This window comes from Macrotis lagotis, chromosome 5 (genome assembly GCF_037893015.1).
Source record: "Macrotis lagotis isolate mMagLag1 chromosome 5, bilby.v1.9.chrom.fasta, whole genome shotgun sequence".
Classification (NCBI taxonomy): Eukaryota; Metazoa; Chordata; class Mammalia; order Peramelemorphia; family Peramelidae; genus Macrotis; species Macrotis lagotis.
The window spans coordinates 30,538,694-30,563,556 of NC_133662.1; the positions used below are offsets into that span (position 1 = coordinate 30,538,694).

Below are 24,863 nucleotides of genomic sequence, written 5' to 3' on the forward strand. Positions count from 1 at the left end.
AAATATTCAAAGCAACTCTTTTTGTGGCAAAGAATTGGAAAATGAGGGGATGCCCATCAATTGGGGAATAGCTAAAAAAAGTTATGGTACATGAATACCATGGAATATTATTATTCTATAAGAAACCATGAATAGTCAGACTCTAAAGATTCATGGAATGACTTATACAGGATCTGATGCTGAGAAAAGTGAGCAGAACCAAGAGAACAAAGTACACATTAACAACAAAACTGTGAGGTGATCAACCTTAATGGAAGCAGCTCCTCTCAGCAGTTCAGAGAGCTAAGACAACCATTTTGGACTGGCTATGGATGATGTTACCCTCATCCAGAGGAAGAAAAACAAAAGAAAACACAAAAAAGAAAGACCAATCCATCAGAATCTTATGAACACTTTATAAAAATCATTTCTTTCCCTTAATCCTTATTCCGCATACCAAAAATTACTAATTTGTAAACATGTTTATCAAAAATATGTGTGTACAATGCTAACTTGAAAGTTCACCACTGAGGGGAATGGGGTAGGATAGAGGGTGGAAGAAAATTTTGTAACTTAAAAATATACATGTGCAAATAGATGACTAAAATAAACAAATAAATGAATGAGTGAATGAATAAATAAATGGGAAAAAATATGCCCCTTTCTCTGCTCTGTCGCTGCCACCCTTATAGTTCAGAATCTTATCACCTTATGCCTCAATTAATGCAATAGCTAGTGGATCCTGCCTGCTTCTGTCTTTCCTCATTCCAATATATTCTCCATTTAGTAACTTATATGATTTTCCTAAAACATAAGACTATTCATGTCACCCTTTTATTCAATAAACTCTAGTGACTTCATGTTGCCTCCAGGTGCAAATACAATATGCTCTATTTGGATACAAAGTCCTTCAGAATTTCAGGTCTCTCCTATTTTTCCAGTCTTCTTAACTTTTCTCTCCAACATGTACACTTTGAACCAGTGACATTGGTCTCCTGGCTGTTTCCCATAAAAGACACTCCATCTCTTGGCTCCAGGTATTCTCTCTGGCTGTCTTCCATGTCTAGAACAGCTAGGTAGCATGATGGATAGAAGACTGGTCCTGAAGTCAGGAGGACCTGAGTTCAAATCCAACCTCAGACACTTATTAAACTGTGTGATCTTGGACAAGTCACTTAATCCCAATTACCTCACATGCAGGGTCATCTCCAGTCATTCTGATTCACATCTGGCCACTGGACCCACATGTCTCCAGATGAAAAGGTGAGATTTAGCACAGCACCTTCTCATTCAAATCCAATTCAGTACAAGTCATGGTATCATCTCTCTGATATCATGACCTTCTTCCAGAACAAAAGACACACATCATTATCCTCCATGCCTGGAATGCTCTCCTTCCACTCCAACTACTCCTCCTTGGCTCCTTTTAAATCCTAAATACAATCCCACTCCCTACATGAAGTTTTCCTCAACCCCTCAATTCCATTGCCTTCCCTTTTAATTATTTCTCTATTTATTTAATATTTAGCTTTCTTTGTATATATTTATTTACATGTTGTCTCCCCCATTGGATTGTAAAGTCCTTGAGGATGGGGGCTGTCTTTTGCCTCTTTTTGTATTTTCAGTCCTTATCATAGGGGTTGGCACATTTCATGGGTGTGATAAATATTTATTGAATGAATGAATGAATGAATCTAATTCCTTTGCTTTATAAACCAGGAAATGGAATTGCTTCCTGTATGTTAATTTCTCCAGTTCAAACAGATAATAGACTTTCTTTGAGGGCAGAGATCACATCTTATACTCAGCCTTCTTCCCTCTTGCTCTGTTCATAGTAAATGCACAATAACGATTGTGAAATTAACTAGTTGAGCAACTTTCTGAAAAGAAAGTATCTGGGTAAAAGAAGGCCACCAGTATAAAGAACTCAGACCCTTTTGGCTTCAATAATGGAAAGTATGAATAAACTAGTCAAGCAGTTAACTAATGGGGATGAGTAGGCAGACTAAGAAGTCTATTCTGAATGAATGATTGTTATTTGAAAAGCCCATCTTTTTGCCAGGATCAACAGAGTTGAAATATGTTCAGCCAGTTTATTACACAACTCTGAAAAGCAAAGTTAGCCATGTCAAACTACTCCATAGTATGCCCAGACCACAGGAATCCCTTTGTGTCAAATCTTCCTTAGGCAAAATCATTATTTAAGGGCAAGGTAAATATGCTGACAAATGTTTAAACAACTAGTTCCCTTTCCCTCTCCCTCCCCTATGTTTGCCTTTATATTTAATTTGCAATATTAACATTTTCTTCATCCCTTTTTAAAGTCTAGAAAAGCAAATCAATTAATGAAGTCCTGAATGGTAGGTAGCATTTACCAATACCTGAGCTCATGCTGGAAAATTTAACAATTAACTAGCTACTTCATGCAGGCTCCAGAAAACCCCTATGTAAAGGTAATGAGGATCATTGTTAAGACAGTTCTCCAAACCCCTTGATACAAATTTCATGGGCATGGGAATAAAAAATGCTCTCAAAATGTTTCATTATAGTCTTATTTTCAACATTTAATAAAAAAAAAAAGAAACTTCAAACACCTGGCATTTTCTCCCTTTTCTCTATCCCACACTTTTAAAAAGTATACTTGATCTTCAAGACTAGGTTCTCAAGAACTTACCAAGTGATAAATGACTGCTTGAACAGACAAATCAATTTATTCTCTAACCCATGTAAATTACTCTGAAGTGAGAAATTCTGGCTAGCCTGGAGGGGCAGGCAGTGCATTATTCATCTGGGAACACTTTACAGTGCTTTTACTAAAAATGAATTCTAGAACACATAAGCTACATAGGGTCACCTAATCAGACAAGATAATGGGGTTAATAGAGGAGTAGACAGAATTCTTATGGATCTGGGAAGGAAGATTATATCCATAATAGGGCAGTGGGATTGATATCTTTTCTATTCTACTCAGAATCTCAGGAATTTGATATATCTCCTTTACCACAGCTACTTTACATTTCCACTTCAAGTGGAAAGCAAAATAGAAAGAAAGTCTACCTTAGTATTCTGCAAGTTTTAAAGCATTCTGTAGGTGTTCTATCCTTGAATAAAAGAGCTATTACACTCTTGTCAGTACTCCTTTTCTATATTCCTGTCCCTATGGAGATCACTAATTTGTATCATAATTGAATTTGTCTTCAGACTTCATTCTTTTGGATTTGATTTACTTTGACTTCTCTCCATTTCAATTTTCTAAGATTTTTGATGGCATGAAATCTCCCTCTCTCATACCATAACTCTTGTACTGGATAGGAATAAAAATTAGGTATTATACTTCTGATTTCATTGCTATAGGAAATCCCCACTAAGAAAACTCTTTCTGCCAGTGCAGTTTGCACCTTCTCTGCAATTTATAAATTTTAGAGAGTTGTTTAGAGTACTGAGAGACTAAGTAACTTGTCATATCCACACAGCTCTAGTATGTATCAGAGGTAGTCTGGAGTCCAGGTCTTCCTGGTTTCAAGTTCTATACTCTATTTATTATACCACACTGCCTCTCAATACAGAGGATGAGGGAGGGAAGAGGTCAGTGAAGGAGAGTATAAAAAGAGAGCCAGGAAACAGAACTGCAGTGGGGAGGAGTGCCTTTCATCCTAAACACACCATAATTTCCTTAGAAGCTAGAATTTTCTGAGATAATCTGCTTCTAGATTGGGTTCTTCTTCATAGTAGAACACTGTATTTACCTTTTACCCTCTCTAATCTATTATAAATTCATCCAGGAGTAGTTAGATGGTGCAGTGGATAGAGCACAGGCCCTAGAGTCAGGTGTGCACTTAATACTTGCTTAGCTATGTGACCTTGGACAAATCACTTAAACCCATTGCCCTGCAAAAAAAAAAAAAAGGTAACTTATCTATAACTTAGTGAATAAATTAGGGACTTCTCAAAAGTTTGCCAAGATTAAATGACTTGTCCAGCTTCATATATTCATGTATGAGTTTGAATTTCAACCTCAGTATTATTATTTTCATGATATCTTTTTTTTTGAAAGAAACCTTATTGATTCTTTTCTTTAGGAGTGTCAAAGACATTGCCCACAATACTCTGGAGTATCAGATTAAAATGAATTTAAGAAATATTTAATGAAATAAATAAAACTACAATAAACATAGATAATATTCTTATGTGTTTTTCCAAATCAATGTGTAGCCTTTAGGAATTCTTTTGAATAGGATAGTGACCCTTTTCTTTTTGAATTTGACGCATTATTCTACTCTATGTCAGTCAATAAACATCTATTAATTGCTCATTATGTACCTGACCCTGAACTATGCTGTCTCAATACAAAGGATAAGGGATGGCAGAGGCCAGTGGAGAAGGGACAGAGAAAGAGAGCCAGAGAGCAGAATTACAGAAAGGAGGGGTATCTCTCACCCTAAGCACAACAGAAGTTCCTTGGAAATCTGTTGTTAAATAATTCTGAGATAATCTGCTTCTAGATTTGATTCTACTTTACACTAGAGCATTAAGTGTCCTGGTCCCCTCCCTAGAAAAGAGTTTATGTAAGAGTGTGTGTGTGTGTGTGTGTGTGTGTGTGTGTGTGTGTGTGTGTATGTGTGTGTGTGTGTTAAATTGGAAACTGGAATTAATCAATACAAGGAAATTCTTGACATCTAGATACTCTCTTTACATAAAGGGTCCCCTCCCACTCATATATTCTTTATTGTACTTGCCACCAGGATCAGTGAAAGAATTTAAGAATGACAAATCACATACTTTCCAGATCCCTCAATCAGAACCCACCACAGATGTTATCTCAGGAATTCCTAGAGGTGAATGGAGAGTCTAAACTGCATTTTCAGATAATAAAAGATAATTACATTTCACATTGAATCTTCAACAATGACTCTGTTTAGTCCAACTTACTATTATTTGTCTCATTTCCAGAAAGTTACTTTTGAGGTAAGGTATTTCCTGTATAATGTAATTAAAGGGATAATCCAAAGCCCAGTCTCCCTCCCAATATCTCCTCCTCTCTGGTCCTTCTCCCTAACAAGGCTTGAAATTCCTACCATTATACTTACTGTTTTGAGTTAGACAAGGGCATTGATTACAGAAGGCTATCTTCAAACTTCATTAGGAGAGAGTGAATGGAGGTCCTTATTTATCTTTGAGACCAGTTAATGTTCTACCAGCTCATTAAATGAGATTAGTTTGTCAGAATAGCAAAAAGGAAAAGAGCTTTGACCTAAAGGAAAGAAACAAAAGGGGATCATGGGATGGAAGAAAAACAAGTTTAAATTCTAAATAGAGCACATGAGTTTTACTCAAAGTAGGGCTATCAGACCAAGTGCCAAGATCTTATAATTGAATGAGATATGATCATTTGAATGGGACAATACCTTACCAGATAATGGACCTGGGGTGGCTCTTAGTCATTAAAATTCCTGCCTTGTCAAAATTCTATCCCTTTCCTGGGTTACTATGAGCAATCATTGGTTCTTTGGACTTCAGCTTCTTTATAATATAAAATGATGAGATTAGTAATATGATCTATAGATGATCCTATGATTCTCCTCTTTTCCACAACTTCTATTTCCAGGTTTTAAAGATAAGAGAGAAAAAATGCCACTGAAAAAGTCAGTTTAAAAATTACTTTAAAATAGTTACCCATACATGTCAAACCCAAATTGACATACAGAAAGGGTTTTATAGTAGGAAACACTGTCCAAGTAAAATGAGCATGGGATTTTAAAGAAAGAAAATAAAAATGTAGTTGCTGTCTTAGAAATCCCCAACAGGCAGGATAAATAGGTTTTAACTCAAAGGTTTTAGCATTCTAGCTTAGTGATTCAAGGTGTAAAGATGGAAGGACATCTAGGTAAGTGAAATAGAAAAGCCAGCCAAAAAGCTTGTGGGCTTTTGGAATTTACTTTGCTCTTTCATTTGTAAGGTTAAGCCAGCAAAGGACTGTTTTGACTTGAAGAAATCCAAGCCCTGCTGTTTCTTATTTTTCCAAAGTCATTTTTTCATTAAATCTTTCTTTTGGTGGTGGTGGGGGTGTCAATGCTATTCAAGAATCATGTTTCTTGCAGAGAGAAAAAAGTTCACTCGTGCTCTGGAGAACAAATCGAAATAATAGTCTAGAGAAGGAGTGGGCCTTTTGGGGAGTATTGAGAAGGAAAAGAAAGATGACAGGGAAGGGAGAAAAGGAAGGGAAGAGATGGGGAAAGTAGGAATGGAAAAAGGAGGGAAGGAGGAAGTAAAGATGAGTCAGAGAATTAGAATATAGAAAAGATAAAAGCATAATGGACAAAGAAAGAAAAAAGGCATTGAAAAAGAACACTCGGGAATGAGAAATAACTCTGATAGATACTGCACCACATGGTCTGCAAAATTAAAAAAAAGAAATAAAAGTTTTATTAGAAGATTTATTTCCTTTTTTTTTTAGGTTTTTGCAAGGCAAACGGGGTTAAGTGGCTTGCCCAAGGCCACACAGCTAGGTAATTATTAAGTGTCTGAGTCCAGATTTGAACTCAGGGTTAAGTGGATTGCCCAAGGCCACACAGCTAGGTAATTATTAAATGTCTGAGGTCACATTTGAACTCAGGTACTCCTGACTCCAGGGCGGGTGCTTTATCCACCTCAACACCTAGCTACCCAGAGAGGGTGTTTTTCCTTGAAAAGGGTTGGGGGGAAGGGAAGATGTTGATAGAGTTGTTACAGGAGGGGGGGGCAGGGAAGGGGCGGGGAGAGGCAAAGGCAAATTCTGCCAACTTCAACATTTTGCCCAAGGCTCCCCTACTTGGATGATACAGATGTTTAGTCTGGTATTTTCCCCTCCTTTAGCCCCGTTATGCTGCATAAGTACCTGTTGAATAAATTAGAATACTCCTCCCCCGAGTGGGGACAAAGTCAATTCAGAGCTGGAAGCCAGGCTGATTCACCTAACTGACTGACTGACTTGTGATTAGGAGGTGTAAGTCAGAATTGCGGAACTCACCTTGAATTTCAGAACAAGTTGAGTCTTGAGATTTCCTTCATTTCTATCCAACTCTGTCCGCACTTCCTAGTCACCCAGCGGGAGCCAACGGAAATTCCAGTAGAAGTTGGGATCCAAAGAGGGGGAAATGCAGCCTCAGCAGCGACAGAATAAAGAAGAGGAGCAAGCATGGACCACCATTCCAAGGTCAGAGACAAGGTCCTCTTTCTTCTCGCTCCAGAACGGTGGCTCGGGATTCACAGGGACTACAGGACAGGAGGGAATGTGAGCGGCGGGGACCTGAAGAATGGCAAAGAAATTGAACAGGAGCTACAAGGCCCTTCTCCAGGCTCTGCGACGAAGCCGATTCCGGAAAGCAGTCTAGAAGACCCATTAGGAGCAGAAGCCAAGAATTTGCCGCCCCAACCCCCCAGGTCTGTGCTCGTGCGGGTTATGGATTACCAAGTGAAGCAGGAGATTCTGCAGACCGCGTGGCTGAAAGGACAAATGACTCTGAAAACAGAGGAACGCTCCATGACTTCTGTTAGTTTCTGGACCTACAAGGGATAGAGAGAATTTCCTGAAACTACATGAAATAGACCAGGGGTGGGGGGGGGGGGGGGGGGGGAGGGCTGAGGCGCATTTGGAATCTAAAGTGCCTGTCTCAAAGGAAGCCGCTTCCTGAAAAAAAGACTCTTATCAGACTCCTAAAGTTGTTATTCCAGGAGGAAAAAGAAAATAGGGCAGCCTATTTGAAGGCTCCGAGTGGTAACTGATGAAAACCTCCAAGAAAAAATATACTTTTATGTTTTAGAAACTCAAAACTTATCAGTCCCGAATGACCTGATCTAACCACCCGTTTTATAAGGCTGGGAACATACAGCAGAGAAGCGGACTAAGTAATAGAAATCTTTGTGAAACTGTAAACAAAATGTTCTCTCTTGTGTCTGGGATATTTGATACTGTGACACGCCTTGGACGGTTAAATACTACCGAGGAATTGGAGCAAAAAGCTTCCTTCTTTCCTTGAAGTTCTGAAAAAAAAAAGAAACTTGTTACTCTCCTGGTTCCTTTCACTTTCTAAGAAGGTAACGAAGAAGTTATAGACTGGAAGTTTTCGACAGCCCATAACTAATGCAGTTACATACAAAAATGAAGGATTTATTTGAGAAAGTGCCAAAGAAGAATTGAGTGGAAAAGGAATGACAAGACAGGGCAGTAAGTAAAATCATTTCCTCTCACTCTCCAAATTTCTGATACATGTTTTCTTTATTGCTTCTGGGTGTTATGAAAAAAGAAAAAGGGGGGGGTAGTTGAGGGAATTATTGCAGAGGCAATCCCTTCCATGAAGATTTCCCCCAAAATGGTCAGTCACTTCTTGCTTTTTTTCCCTAATGAACATTTAGTATATAGCAGGCACAGTGATAGACCCTGGAGATTTAAAAACTAAAATGAAGCAGTTCTTTAAAAGAACTTATTGTCTATAAAAGGGAGACAACATATAGACAAAAAATAAAAATAAAACATCTGGGGGGCTGGATAGGGCACCAACAACTGGGGGATTCCACTTAGACTAGGCATCATTGGAGAGAGTTAAATGTGGTCCTTCCAGTTCACTACTTTCTAACCAAAGGATTATTGTTTTGAGGTTAAAACACAGTACAATTACACTTATTGAGGATGTACGTTGTGATTGAGCAATTTAATAAAATACAGTAACCTATGGTTTTCTAATATACAACTAATAACCAAAGCAGAACTGATGGTATGTTTTTCCTTTGCTTGGCATTGAAATGATTGGATTTCATTTAATTCCTTTTGTTTTTGTATATTGTGTTTATTATAGTAGGTCATTAAAAATTAAATGAACAAAATTACTTCTGGTTTTCTGAATACTTAAGAATAACAAAATATACTCTAACTAAAATTGATCGCAATTTAACCAACACTTTTTAAGTGCCTTATTCTGTATCAAGAATTTTGTTAGGTGCCAGGAAGAGGTAAGGATGTTCTTCCTATCCTCCTGGTAATTATCCCTCATAGTGTTCAAGTTTTCTCATTTATAACCCAAGCTGACTGAACTAAATATAACAGACATAGAAAAATTTTGTAAGTTAAAACATTAAATAAACCAAATGGAATCTAAGTTTAAAATAATAAAATTTTATATACTGCTTCAAAGTTTGCAAAATATTTTATATATTTCTTTGAGTTAGGTTCTATTTCCATTTTACAGGTGAGGTAGGTGAGGCAATAATGATTGTCAGTTATCAATGTTTATACTGCTAGTATTAGACTTCAAATCAAATGCTATCCATCATATCTTAAATAGCCCTTCTAGTCCTTAACCTTTTTAGGCCTCAGTTTCATCATTTGTAAAGTAAGTGGTTCTACATCAGACTAGATGTTCTCTATGATCCTTTTCAATTATCAACTATAATTCTAAGTAAGTAGTTGAGCAATGTTTTATTCTAAATGTTTTACATACATTTTTTTAAATCCCTAAACATGTAGAACTATTGATTGTAGGGGCATGAAAAGTCTTCTAATCCAGATCTCTTCAGTCTGGTAAAGCAAGATTGCAATTCCATATTAAAGGTGAAGTAACAGAGATTAAATGACATAAAGACACGTGGCTATTTATGGAACATATAATAGACTTTGTCTCTGTAGCTGGAGCCTAAACATAAACACAATTTGATGCTAATAGGGTAGATTAGTCTGATGTGAGATCATCAAGGTTAAGTGGACAGTGCTTAAATTGAAAGCAAACTACCTGATTTTAAATAATAACTCCACCATTTAGTACTTAAAATGATCTTGGGCAAATCCCTTCATTTCTCTAGGTCTGTTTCCTCTTTGCTAAAGTAAGGAAATTGGACTGCATGACTTATAAATTCCTTCCAGCTTAAAATCTAAGATTTTAAGATAATGTGTAAAGTCAGTCTAAAATGAACAAACATTAGGTAGTCTAACATAACTTTTTATAGGGGTGAAAATTCCAAGGGACTTTAAAAGTTTTCTAATCCAGGTCTCTTTCAGTCATGATTATAATCCCAAATTGAAGGTAAAATACAGGAGACCTAGAGGTATTGCATAAAGCACAGCTTCCTTTAGACTATGGCACAATCTCCCACCCGGACTATGAATGTTCACAATTTTGCTATTTCCGTGTGGTACCCCCTTCTATTCAGGAACTTTTACTTACCATATAGAAAAATTTAGAAGTTCTGTTTCACTATTTTGAAAACTAGTTTTTTCAGTTTATGTTGTAGTTCAAGAGAACAGAAGATGTGTGTGGCCTTTAGCATTGTTTTGCTTACTGCTATATCCCAAGCACATAGGCCAGTTTTTGGCCCATAATAAGAACTTAAAAATGCTTTATCATTCATTTGTCAGAGAAGTCAAAACCCCCAAATCCTTTAGAAACCAAAGGCCTTTATTGAAGTTTTGTTCTTGTTCCTTGTCAAAAAGATTTTTGCATTTAGGTGATTCTTTACTAATGATTCTCCCAAAGGATCACTAAAATTTTCTGGGGATACATGACATTAAAATTATTTTAGTTTTGTTAATTATTAATTAATTATATGAATTTTTTTTACTTTGAATATGGTAAATACTGATAAGTCTAACTCACACAAACCAAAGTTCTTTGAAAGGAGGCTCCTCAATAAATTTTGATAATGTAAAGGGGTTTTAAGACCAAAAAAATTAAAAACTTCTGTATTAACTATAAGTAAAGGTTCCTTAGGCTTTCTAACCCCATTCTCAAGTTTTTCCAGTGTAAAATCTAAAATGTATTCTGGTTGTTTTCTGTATGGAAGTCTCATCTTGGCTTTCTGAATTATTTCTTCTGAGGAATTCAGCTCTATTGTTCAAGCTATTCATAAGTGAGAAAAAAGAAAATTATTTCATTCTTCCTCCTTTCAATCAACAAGTATTTAGTATATACATATATATATATATATATATATATATATATATATATATATATGCCTAATCTATCTGGAGTCACTTAACTAGGCCTTCCAATAGGTTTAAATAGTTTCCTTCTATGTGCACTTTAAAAGTCCTTCCTGTGCTTTAAAATGTGTTGCAAGAGTACTGAATAATTTGGTTGGACTTGCTGCATTCTCAAAAGGTCTCATTCCTAGAAAATCCTTTTGTTTAGGTAAGGTTTTAGCCTCAGCCAGGATGGGGAAATTTAAGAGTATCCCTTTCCCTTTCTCATTGTATAGAAGAATTTAGAAGTTGTGTTTCACTATTTTAAAAACTAGTTTTTCCAGTTTACTTTGGTTCAGGAAGACAGATGTTTGTGGCCTTTAGCATTGTTTTGTTTACTTTTGTATTCCAAGCACATAGCCCAATTCATGTACAATCTTCTTTTCTGTTCTCCTTTGTATATTGAAATGATCACATTTGTTTCTGATTTTTAATTTCATAAAAAAATTTAAGAGAAATTTAGTTCAGAATTCTATAACAATTGAAAGAAAATTCAATGAGAAATACTTTAGCTACTGATCAGGGATATAGGAAATTAAATGAATTGTTTAAGTGATTTTTGCCTCTAGAGGTAGATTGTTTATTAATCAATGAGATGGATTTGGAAGAGACAAGAAAACCTGAATTTGGTACTACTTGTGATACTATGGAGAATTGTCCACCCTAAAGTAAGAGACTGAGGTACTTTATTAGATGATATTTGGCCCTCTCTAAACAAGTGTGTGAGGTGCCCTCTTCTTTCTTCCAGAGTCCTATATTTATAAGTTTTGACATATCAGATCACTCCTCCCAAAATACATTGTTATTTAATGAAAAGGACACTACCATCTGTGGGGGTTGAACCTCATTATGCATGCTAGCCTAATTCTCCACTTATTATTAAATATGCTTGTCAACTTAATTCTGTTTTGCTCTTTCTTAAGCACAGAATCTCTGGTAACTTTTGTCTTTGTTTAGGACAAAGGCTGGGAAGGTTAACACATTTATTTTTCAACAAATTAAAACTGCTGGTGAAGGCCCCCTTGTTTTGTGGATATTCACAAGCAATATCTCTGTTGACTAGGTGGTCATAAGATGGTCACTTGCTCACACTGGATAAAAAAGAATAGTCCAAAGTTGCAAAAATAAGTTGGAGAACTTTCTCTGTAATTGAGGCAACCTTGTCACCCTGGACTTGGTCACTGTGACAAGAAAAAACAAGGGTGGAGGACCTATATAGCTAATGTTCTATGATTATATAAGAGATCCTGCAATCTGCAACTCACAGCTCTGGGGCCTAATAACTAGTTATATTCACTGTCCCTATGGAATCATATCAAATGGATTGATACTGATTGGAATAGATTAGGGGTTCAAATGAATTATTTTTCACAATTCCCATGGGATGAGTGATGAGGAACAATGCATTCCACCTTTGTAAGCCTTACCTATAAAATGAGGATGATACTACCTAATGTTTAGGGTATGTAATGCATTTTTCTAGAGTTATTATTTTCTCCTTTAACTGTACTCACTTCCTAGGGAATTCTTTTTGGAATCCAGGAGAATCTAAAACTTCCTGAGAGCTGACACTTTTATGTCTTTATTTCCTTAGTGCCTTGTTCCTCCTAGGTACATTAAGCAATATTTGCCTAATTGAATTCTATATGAACCTTGAACCAAAATACCTGCCATATTTCAGAAAACAATTTGGTTTTTTTAGGGGCAGCTAGGTGGTGCAGTAGAGTCAGGAGTACCTTAGTTCAAATATAGCCTCAGACACTTAATAATTGCTTAGCTGTGTAAACTTGTGCTAGTCACTTAACTCCATTGCCTTAAATAAAAATAAAAAAATTATAAAAAAGAAAACAATTTGGTTTTCTTGAAGTCCTCATAACTAAAGGATAACCATTGCTGGGCCTGATTAATTGGACCAATTTTATAGAAGTGAGTAGCATAATGGTGTAGCAAGCTATAAATTAACACTACCTATGTTGAATTATATTTTTTATTTTGTTAAACATTTTGAAGCAGGGGAACTCTGGACAGAGAAATATTGCAATCTTTTTTTCCCCTTTTTCTGTATTAGAGGCATAATCCTTTTCTTTTCCCATATTACTATAATATTTTCCTTTTGGTATTGGCTTTGTATTTACAGGCAAACCCTCTGTTAGCAAGAAATATATCTAAGTTCCCTCCTCAATTAACAAACCCTAGTCCAAACAAGCACTCAGTTAAAACAATTAATCTTTAAAACTGTTAATCCTTCTTCATTTTTTATGTTGACCCTGTGCTAGTCTGGTATATGTTTCTATCTCAAATGGCATCTCCAGGTTAGGGTGCTTTGTCTTACCAAAGATTCTGAAACTAGCACCTATGAGTGTCATATAATCCTTAAAGTTAAAATAAAACTCTGAACCCTTCCAGATAGGTATAAAGACACTATATAAAGACACTACCATTTGTCAAGAATTAAGCCACTCCTTTGTTCCCTGCTACTATCCTAATCCCTCCCTAATTCCTTCCCAGTTCTGCACTAACTCTACCTAATCCCTCCCCAAAGAGGTTTTTTTTAATAGTTTTATTTTTGCAAGGCAAATGGGGTTAAGTGGCTTGCCCAAGGCCACACAGCTAGGTAATTATCAAGTGTCTGAGACCTGATTTGAACTCAGGTATTCCTGACTCCAGGGCCAGTGCTTTATCCACTGTGCCACCTAGCCCCCCCCCCCAAAGAGTTTTTTGAAAAAGTTCAATTTTCCCTCTCTACAGAGCTGCTTTAAGCCTGATTGCAATCTTGGGGTTATTGCTATCTTTTCTTCTTTTCCCCTCCCCCTTTCTACTCCTCTTGTACTGCCCCTCAGCCCAGCTGTCAAGCATGGGTACTTTCTTCTCTTAACTTTACTATCTTCTTAAAAAATTCACTTTCCTTACCTTACTGTGAATTTCCATGGGAAATTTAGCTTATGTTGCTACCTCTGTGCTTTGTTACTTGTCACCTTAAAGTGCTGCAATAACAAGTGAAATAAATTTCTGTGAATTTTTCACAAATAAATGAACCCCAAAGCACTTCACAAAACTCCAGCAATGCTGACCTCCTATCCCACCTGTCATCAGTTTCACAAATACAGTTTAACCTGTGACAAACCTGTAGGAGTTTAGCTTTAATAAAAGACAAGTTCTCTTAAGGGCTTGTAATTAATGTTCATCTCAGCCTGCAATCAATCATTAATGAAAGGAGCTCAGTGAAACTGAACTTGGTTTTGGGAGGAGCATAGTTATGTATTTGAACAATCAGAAGTTAGGATCATTAATAGGTGGGGGTTTCACTATTTGTTCATCAAAGGAGTTCCCTGATATGTTTTGAGATAGCTCCTTTAAGAGCAGAGGGATCTTTAGCAATAATTCATTAATCCAGAAAAGTATCACTCTTCACTGTGGACCTGTTATACTAAAAGACCTTCACAAAATATGGGGATTCTCATCCTTTCAGGTCCTATCCTGATGGATTATAGGGAGACAAGACTAGTCTTTGTTTATTTAATTGACTATTACATTCAAATTTGGATCTGAGAAGGTTACTTAAAGAGGATTTTCACCTTTTAGAATTGCCAATTTGATCTGATTAAAAGACTTTCAACAGTTGAGCTTGGGTTAATTGGTCCTGAGACATAGGGCTGTGGCTTCTGTTATACTCAGTCAATTGAAAGGAATTGGAGTTCAGGTCCCTGAATGGACCTAGTGGAGCCAGGCACTGAGAGGTGTCCAGTGTGGTAATGTGACTGATCTCAGGGAAACTAGTGAGAGCCCTGGAGAGAGCTCTTTTCATTTTTTGTGAAAGGCAGGGCCGTCCTGGAATGGATTATCCCAAGTGAGGTACATTGAAGATGTCACAGTTCATGTGGCTTCCAATGAGATCCAGCTTTAGGAAGTGTATTAATGGCAGATTAGTATACTTTATGAATCTCAAGCTAATGTTGTACTAGTAATTAAGCTATTGCCAATTGTATCATACTGATAATTTACAAGTCAAAGAGGTTAAGAGGAAAGGCAAGACTGAAGATTAACACTGAGAGATAGGTTAGGATGTATGTCATAGTCACATTCTGTCATTGGATAGCATATTGGATAGCAAGCTAATGCTTGCCAGGCATTGCTGAAGCACTCCATGATATGGGGCAATTGAAACTAAATTACAGCTGAGCCTCCTGCAGTAGCCAGATCATCTCCAATAATCCTGTTTCCTATAGAAAAGATCATGAAAAGGAATGATTCTGGTAATAGCAAATGAAAAGGATACCTTGCACAGTATACTTTTCACTGTAATAGACTCACTGTAATCCCTCCAATCAGTTTGGTTATGGTCCTTTTTGATATGGAAGGAATAGAGATAGGTATTCATGTGAAAGGTGACTTTCCAACCACTTCTGTTTCTTAAAGGCACAGAAAAATAAGTCATTCGTACGCACGCGCGCACGCACACACACACACACACACACACACACATATTTAAAGTACAAAACTCATTGTTCATAACTAGTTCTGGCTCCTTGGGTCACAAATTTGACAATTTTAGACCTTTTTGTAGGTCATTGTTTATATGAACACTGGAGATTTGAAATGTTACTGTGATACTACATTTTTTTAATCTGCTTTTGAATCTCATCTCTTTCCTTAACTTTTAATGACTGACAAACTTTGGGTTGTCCATGTTCTCTATAATATAATGAGGATATACATATATACATACATATATATTTATTTAAATATATATATTATATATATAAATACCATAAAGACTATAATGTTAATGTAAAAAGTTCATAGAATTAGGAAAAGGAAGAAACTAGAAGAGGAAATGTAATAAGATAGAAAAGTGAAGATGGTTTTGTCTCTCAACTCTACCACTGATTCTAGTTCATATTAGGCATGTCAATTTACCTTTGTCTTCCTTTCTTTATGTTTAAAATAAAGTGAATCAAATTAGCCTGTAAGATCCCATCCTGTTCTAAATCGGTGATAGATAATTTCTTATTAATAAAAGCTGACATTTATTTTTGCCTTAGGGTTTGCAAAGCCCTTTAGATTTCAGATTTCTTTTGATCCTCACAACAACTCTAATCACTGCTAGCAAACTATTCAGCTTGTTTCCTCCAGTGAGAGAAAAAGAAAGAGATCTAGGGAGATCATTGGATATTTAAATTGCCAATTAATGAAAAGGGTTGCAAAAGATTGACTATTTATTAAAGCAAAATAGTCTTTGGAATTTTAAGATAAAGTTACTAATGTTTTTAGTAACTGCTACTATCCTAATCCCTAAGGTTTTATAGGTTATGTTCAGTCTAGATGTGAACATGTCTCAGAAATGTTGTTAGTTTATGTCTCAGAAATGTTGTTAGTTTATGATTAACTAAAACAGCATCCCAGAGTTTACAAATGAAGAAATGAAAACATACTGCCCCAGATCTTAGTATTGTGCCTAGTGCGCAAACTTATTACCTGTTGAATGATAAAGGTATGCAATTGCATAGACTCAGACTCCTACCAGGGAAAAGTTGAAAGTTTATTGAAGAAATATAATTTCTATACACTCTCTCCCACAGACTCAGTTACATTTTGCTTAGACAGCACATATGGAGTTTGAGGATAAGAAAATAGGTGGAATAGTCATTTGAATTTTTAGAGAAGAAAAACATGGTCATAACTGTTGAACACCTTGATGACTTTGTAATTGCACTCATAAGAACAATGTACAAAGGAACAAAGATCTACTCAGGGAAATTAATTTTTGTAGAAGAGGAAAAAAGAAATGGAACATCTACATGACTTTTGAAAGAGGAAAAATTTAAGGGAGTCTAAGTTTGGATCTGAAGGATTTGCGATATAGTCAAAATGATCTCTAATGAAATCCTAACTTGCAAATCAGACTTAATGAAAATTCAGCCTCCATTTCTGCAGACTAATATGTGAAAATAAGGTGGATTCCATCTTCAAAGCTGTATTTTTGGACATTTGCACTATTTTCAAAAGTATTCATTATTGGTTATTTGTTCAGTGGCAAAGACTGAGTTGTAAACTGGAAAATCCAGTTGGGATTTTATCAGATTCTTCCACAGATATTCAGCTTGGGCCTTCAGCCAATTATTTAGTCTTTGAATCTCTGTTTCTTATCAATCACCAGATAATGATGCTTTAAACACCCACTTCCAAGCCCAGTGTGAGGAGCAAATGAAAGGATACATGAAAAGTGCTGTAGCACTATAAAAATGTCTGGAATCATCATAATTATGACCACCAGCTTATATCCTTAAAAAAAAAGAGTGAGTCAAAAAAATCTGTCTGATAAGCAATCAGTAATTGGAAGGTGGAAAGGCAGAAGCATTTTGGGGGAGATACAGCTTCTGGCTCATCCTAATTCCATGTTCTTTTCGGGTTCAAATGGTACCTGCTCAAACTTTAAATGGTTTAATAACTATCATTGTGATGTTTGGAAACACATTAAATTTTGTGTGTATGGAGATTAAAAAAAGAAATAGACTTTTAAAGAGTCAAAAAAAAGTAGTTGAGCAACTGAATAGTTCTGATTATATGACTTGGAGCATGTACTAAGGATCTGACATAGCTCTCTGAAGAATTTACCTCTGATAAGAGATTAGCATATTTTCTTCTCTCTCTCTCTCTCTCTCTCTCTTTCTCTCTCTGTCACTTTTTCTTTCATCTTCTCTACCCTCTCCCCTTTTCTCTCCCCACCTTCATGCCATATTACAATAATTGAATCTGTAAATCAAGATTTTCTTTTGCTTATTTGCTTTTTTACTTTTATTGATTTACTTATTTTGCTTATTTGATGTTATTTAGAAATTTTTCCTGGCTTATCCTGTATTTGGAGTAAATTATGAAAAGAAAGAGAGAAGTAGATATGGTAGACAGAAATTTGTGCACTCAAATGATTACAACACCTAGTATTTATGCAGTTAGTAAGTTTTGCATATCAGTACAAAGACTGTGTTTGATACCCCTTTTCCTTCAGTACTTTGCTTATGAGACTAAGACTAATGAACTGTGTCTAATGGTGGAATTTGAAAGTGGATTTTTTCAGCAGTGTATTTATGGAGATGTCTGTGGGTCTAACAAGGGCAGAGTGTGTTACCATTATCTTTGTGCTGACAACTGAAGGGGCTGATTCCAGAAAGCTTTTCTGATATTTGGGAATAACTTGAGACTTCCATCTTTAAAGCAAAAAAAAAAAAATTTGAAGCAATAAGGAACAACAGAAAAGTGTTATCCTATAACAAGTGGAAAGGGATGATTAGTTGAAAAAGTCCTGCTAGTGAGTCAAAAGGATCTCTGTATTTAAACCAGATTGATTCTTTAGGTAAGTGAGATTAGGAGGTTGGGGTAATCATCTGATCTACCACATGTGAATGGTAAACCCTGATCAGAAGGGAAGACAGTGCTAGAGAAGAAAAAAAGAAACAGGGGAGATAGGTAAAGGAACCCAAGAAAGGCTCCTAAGAATAAGGCAGAGCACAGATCTTGTGGGGCATTGGCCTTGTTGTGAATCCAATGTCTGGAGTAAGATCCAGATCCATGTTAGAGACTCCAGGAGGTGGGTGGAAAGTGAATTTCTGAAGGAGACTGGTAAAAAATAGAAACAGTTCCATTCTGGCTAGGGACTCCCCTGCACATATCCTCTGACCTGAAAGAACAAATGTGGGAAATGGAATTATAGAAAAAGTAGTATAAATTTTAAAAATCAAAACAGAATAAAGTAACTTGAGGTTTCCTATATACCATATGGCCTTAAAGAGGTCCTTTATTTATCCTGAACTTCATTTTCCCATATCTAACCATCCAGAGGGACAGTCCCAACTCTGTCAGCATACTGAGATGCCTAAGAAAGAATTCATGTCAACATGGAATTAAACAAGCTTTACTGGGGGAACTTACTCATAGGGCCTGGTCCTTGACAGCAGGAGGACAGTAGAAGATCTCTGTGCCATTCTTAGGTCAGATCAAATATTATAAACAAACAGAACAAAGAAGGCTTAGTGGCAATAAATGAGTACATGCAAATCTTTTCATTGGAGCTATTTTGCTGTTTACAGTAACTATGATGCCATATGTCATATTCTCACTCTTGAATTTTATGTAAATATATATCTATTTCTATATGAAAAAATACAGTTTAGGTGCCATGATGAGGCCTATTTTGATCCTCCTGATTAGTAACACTCTTTTCCTTTTGAAATTACTGAGGTGTTTTTTTTTAAATATGCTTTGTATTTTCTTACTTTTGTAAGAACAAGCCTCCATATCCCCTTTTACCCATTACACATACTCCTTGAGAGTAGGGATTTGTTATTACAGTCAGTAGTTTCTGTCCTGTTCAAATCTTTGTGATCCCATTTGGATTTGTTTGTTTGTTTTGCAAAAATACTGGAGTAATTTTTGCCATTTCCTTCTCCAGCTCATTTTATAGAAGAGGAAATATTTTAAAATTTTTTTTGTTTTTTTTTTTTAGTTTTGCAAGACAATGGGGTTAAGTGATTTGACCAAGGTTACACAGCTAATTAAGTGTCTGAGACCAAATTTGAATTCAGTTCCTCCTGACTCCAGAACCTATACTCTATTCACTGTGCCACCTAACTGCACCTCCTAGCTGCTCTACAGATGAGGAAATTGAAGCAAACAGTATTAAGTGACTTGTCACACAGTTAGGAAGTATCTGAGGCCAGATTAGAACTAGAAGAGAATCTTTTTAAATCCAGGTCTGGCACTTTTATCTGTGCCACCTAGTTGAGCGTTGGGATTACTTCAGTTTTTTTGGGCTCTAAACTGGATAGGGGTGGGAGTGGGGTGTGATTTGATTAATTTGGGAGAGTTTCCAGATTATCCAGGAATGAGATTATAAGGGCCTGTATCAGAGGGATAATAGTGAAGAGAAGAGACAAGCTATTCCTTTGTTACTTATAATCTTTGAGTGTCCTAGGGTGCTGAAGAGTTAAGGTTCACATAGTATGTATAAAAGTCAGAATTTGAATTCAAGTCTTCTGGACTCCAGTGCCTACTCTTCATCCATTAAACTGTTTTATTAACATATTAAATTAATCAAATATTTGAAATATGAATTGTCAAAAACTTGAAGTTGTGGAAATTGAAGGTCTAAAATGTGGAACGTTTAAGAATAAAGTCAAAACTAAAGTAATGAAGAGAAGTCATGGTATAATGGAAAGGAAAACTCAAGCAACCAAAGATTTGACAGGATTAGAAACATTAATGAACAACTAACTGTACCATCTATATGGAATATTATAGAGGAGATTCTAGTATAAAATTCTAGTATCCTTTTAAAGTACTGTCTCCTATTCTCCTATATGCAACAGTTAAAAAATGAAAGAGCATAAGAAGTATTAAGAAAAAAAATTTATTGGTGAAGGATGTATTGTCTTTCATAGCTTTTAGTCAGTTAGTTGATAAGCTTTTAAGTGCCTATTGTTTCAGACATTGTGCTAAATACCAGGGATAAAAAGAATGGCAAAAGACAAAAACTCTGAAAACAACTATCTGTACAAACATACTATATATAGGATAAATTATTGACAATTAAGAGAAGTTAGTACTGTAATTAATTGAGAAATGCTTCCTATAGAAGGTGAAATTTAGCTGATACTTGAAGGAAGTCAGGGAAATCAAAAGGCAGAAATGAGAAGAGAGAATTTCAGTCAAGAGGGACAGTGTCTATGTAGTCTCTTGTTCTAGGAACAACAAACAGAAGTTAGGCTGATGTCATCAGATCATAATGGATCATATGTGGGAGTATGATATGTAAAGTGTAAAAAAACCAAATAGGTAAGAAAGGGCCTTAAATACTGTTTCTTTTTTAATTTTTTTTTTAATTTATTTAAGGCAATAGGGTTAAGTGGCTTGCCCAAGGTCACACCAGTAGGCAATTATTAATTATCTGAGGCTGGATTTGAACTCAGGTTGTCCTGACTCCAGGGCCAGTGCATCACCTAGCTGCCCCTTTAAATGCTATTTCTATTGGATCCTGGAAAGGGGAGACAGTCACTGAAGTTTGAGATGGGATAGGGTGGTGGTGATGTGTGAAATAATCAAAACTGATGGCTTTGGTAGCAAAGTGGAAGATAAACTGGAGTGTGGAGAAACTTGAGGCAGAGAGACCAACCATTGCAGTATTGTACAGGAATAAAGTGATAAGGGCCTGCATTAGAGTGATAACAGTAGAGAGAGGAGACAAGGAAGTGCAACTGAAACATGTTGCAAAGGTAATAGTAATTGGAAACAGATTGGATATGGGGTATAAAAGTAAGAAGGCAAGATGGATACCTTGCTTGTAACTGTAGGAAATTGTACAATATTCCACAAGTCTAAGGGAAGAGCAGAGTATCCAGCCAGTTCTGAATGAACCATGATGGGAGGAAGCTGAAACTTTGAGCTCAACTCTTTGAGATCCAACCCCAAGGAAACCACAGAGGGGAGGAAGTGATAAAGAAAATAAGAGGGGGGGGGAAAGATACCCAAAAAAGTACTAAAAATTTCAGGAAGAAAAAACTCAAAGACTTTGAACATAAACAGATAAGTCAACAGGAAAATCATCCAAAATCAACAAAAAGAAATATGACCTCCAGATCTAGTAAAGAACTTCAAATGAAATGAAATGAAAGAAAATTACCCAATAGAAAATGAAAATGAAAGAAAATTACCCAGTAGAGAATAGAGATAGAGAATCATGGGATTTGAGGAGACCATGATACAACATGCTTTTCCTGAATGATTTAAAAGAGAAACTAGAATTATGAGAATAGAATATGCCCTGCACAGTAAAATAATAAATAGAATAGGAAAAACTTGAAACTGCAATGACAAGTCTTACCAAAGAAACAAATGAGGGAACTAGATATTGGGAATGCAAATATATAGAAGTGAGAGACAGTGTAGAAAAAAAGAGAAGTAAAAGAAAATAAGATTAAAAGAAAATATTATTAAACAAGCAAAACATATTGAATTTAAAGACAGGATATGTCAAGACAACCTAAGGATCATAGGTCTCCCAGAAGAACATGATCATAACAAACCTTAACAGCATAATGAAAGAAAACTGCTCAGAACATAAAGTGGAATTCCAAATGAAAAGAATTCAGTGATCATCTTCAGGAGAAAACAAACAAATAAACAGCAACAAAATTAAAAGCTTCAGACTCCAAGACACATGGGGGTTAAATTTAAAAAAATTCAGAAAAGTTCCTCAATCCACTGGGAGAAAACCCTCTAAAAATAAGAAATAGACATGCCAAGAATACATGACTATATTCTACCCACTGGAATAAGGAGAAAATGGAAAATTGTGTTCCAAAGGTCACACAGTAGAAAAGTTGGATCTCTATAAGATCTACAAGGCCAGAATAGTGAATGCCTTGAGGGAAAACCCTTGAATGGGTACCTTGAAATCTGAAAGCATGAGAAATTTAGATAAATTGAGGGACCAGGTAATTATAGAAGACATGAATCTTAGGATGAGGATCTAGAGGAAGGGGTAGGGAACTTTTTTTTTTGCCAAGGATCACCTTAAAAAAATAAAGAAAAGTAATTGAAGGGATATAATATCTGTTTACAGTAGAAGAAATAACCTGAAACTGAGAAGCTTTTGCACAGATATTAATACATCTAAGATAAGAAGGAAAGTAGTCAAGGGGGGGAATTTATATCAAATTTCTCTGATTAGGGCTTGGTATTCAAGATGTATAAAACACATATATACATATACTTACATCCATACATATATACAAACATACATATAATATCTAAATAATTTTTATCCATAAGAAATTATACACACAGTCAATCCTCAACTTTGCAATTATAACATTCATAGAAAACAATACAAAATAAAAATCAAATAGGGGCGGCTAGGTGGCGCAGTGGATAAAACACTGGCCCTGAAGTCAGGAGTACCTGGGTTCAAATCTGGTCTCAGACACTTAATAATTACCTAGCTGTGCGGCCTTGGGCAAGCCACTTAAGCTCATTTGCCTTGCAAAAAAAATATATCAAATGATACATAGAACCTATGGGAAATATACGGTTAAATTCCTGAAACCACTAAAAACTTATTTTTCACTATAGATTGCTGAAATACACATTTCTGCATATAATTTTTTACAACAAGCTTCCATTTCTGATATGTACTTTTCTATACACAGTAACCATGAAATAATTCATAAAATGCAGCACAAAGAATTAAATTGTAACATACAAAACATTTTTTTCTCACTAATAATTTGCTAGTATTCTGTGACCTCCTATGTTAACATCTCAAAAATAAAATTGATTCCTACTGTTTCCTGGTATAGAAAGATAGATACTGAGATCTAATTGGATGACATAAAATCCAAGTGAATGAACTGGTTAGGTTTGTTTCCCTTGTACTGAGTCAATGAGTTATTTTTTCTGTGGGCTCTGATGCAATTTGATTGGATGACACAGATCCTGGTGAATGAAAAGGCTGTTTGACTTTATATATATGGATATGTGATCCAGAGAGAGTTGGTTGGATGAGTTCCAAGGATAATAATAGCTAATAATAATTAACATTTATATAGTACTTACTATGTGTTAAACACTTTACTATTATCTCATTTAATTCTCACAGCAATTCTCAAATGTAGACATTATTATCATTAGTCCAATTTATTATATTATTATATTATATTATATTCCCCATATTATATTATTTTCATTTTACAAATGAGGAAACTGAGGCATATGGGTTAAGGGACTTGCTCAGGGACACATAAGAAGTGTATGAGACCAAATTTCACTTCAATAGTTAGTCATGCCCCATTCTAAGGCCCTTCTCCCATCACTTTTCCAAATACCTTTTTGAGGATGATTCTAAATTAAAAGATATTATAAATCCTTTGTCCTTCTGAGATTAGAAAACTACTTACACTGCTGGAGAATGCTATTTTAGTTAGTAAAGTAGTGACTGTATGTCACACAGATGTTACTATATAAAGAATTTCACTGTAACTTTGGAATGGAGGTCCTTCTTTGGGAAACTGAGATTGGTTGATTAGTATGGAGTGAGTGGGCCATTCCAGACATGAGTGGGTGTCCTTATACCTTGTGAGAGAAGTGTGGAGTGAATCAATATGGTTTAAGACACTAACAGTTGATCAAAGGTTTTTAGGATTCTCTTGAACTTTACAATTATATTAATTTATTTGTCCATCATACACTTTTAAAACATGGTAGGCATATTAGAAGCAGGTTATAGTGAATAGAGTGCTCTTAGATTTGAAGTCAAGAATAATTGGACCAAATTCTACCTCAAATGCTTGTGGTTCTAGACAAAGTATAGTTATTTATGGTACTTAAATTAGACAATGTTATGTAAAGAAAGTGTTTTTGTAAACCTCAAAGTGACTTTTTTCACCTAATATTTTTTCAGTTACTATCTTTTTCTTTAAAAATATATTTTTTTTAAATTAACAAAAACTGTTTTCTTTTCTCCTTACTTCTTCCACTGAAATAATTTAAAATCTTTTTTGCAGGTTATCCAGTAATCATGATGGGAAGTGAGAAGACAAACAAGACTTCTTCATTTCTGCTTCCTGATCCTATAAATCCTGATTTATACCATGTGTGGTGCTCATTACTGTAGCCAGCACTCTTCTCTAAGGATGGGAACCAGGTTGCTACCATTCCTCAAATTTTACTGAGCTGTGCCTGATTTCAAAGTCTTAACAAAATTTACTCTTCCTGATATATATTTTGTGTGGATTTATTAGTGCTACAAGTCTGATCTGGATCTACACTGCTATCTTTGAACATCTATGAACATCTATGAACCACAATGAAGAGAAATGTCTGCCCCCCCTTTATTCCTAGCTTCCAA

The 24,863-nt window shown here is 35.6% G+C and overlaps 1 protein-coding gene and 1 long non-coding RNA gene across 2 annotated transcripts; both read left to right on the plus strand.

The window, feature by feature from the left end:
• Window positions 1-6,795: 6,795 nt before the first annotated feature.
• On the plus strand, window positions 6,796-7,585 carry C5H6orf141 (chromosome 5 C6orf141 homolog). The gene has a single exon (XM_074237167.1). The coding sequence runs from the start codon at window positions 7,154-7,156 to the stop codon at window positions 7,532-7,534; it is 381 nt and encodes a 126-aa protein (XP_074093268.1). The 5' UTR covers window positions 6,796-7,153; the 3' UTR covers window positions 7,535-7,585.
• Window positions 7,586-7,588: 3 nt separating this feature from the next.
• On the plus strand, window positions 7,589-24,660 carry LOC141523735 (uncharacterized). Its single transcript, XR_012478572.1, has 2 exons — window positions 7,589-8,182; window positions 24,520-24,660. It is a non-coding gene; the product is annotated as an uncharacterized LOC141523735 (long non-coding RNA).
• Window positions 24,661-24,863: the final 203 nt, after the last annotated feature.

Excerpts from the sequence above, each read along its gene's own strand:
- C5H6orf141 (XM_074237167.1), top strand. The coding sequence starts at position 7,154 with ATGGACCACCATTCCAAGGTCAGAGACAAGGTCCTCTTTCTTCTCGCT.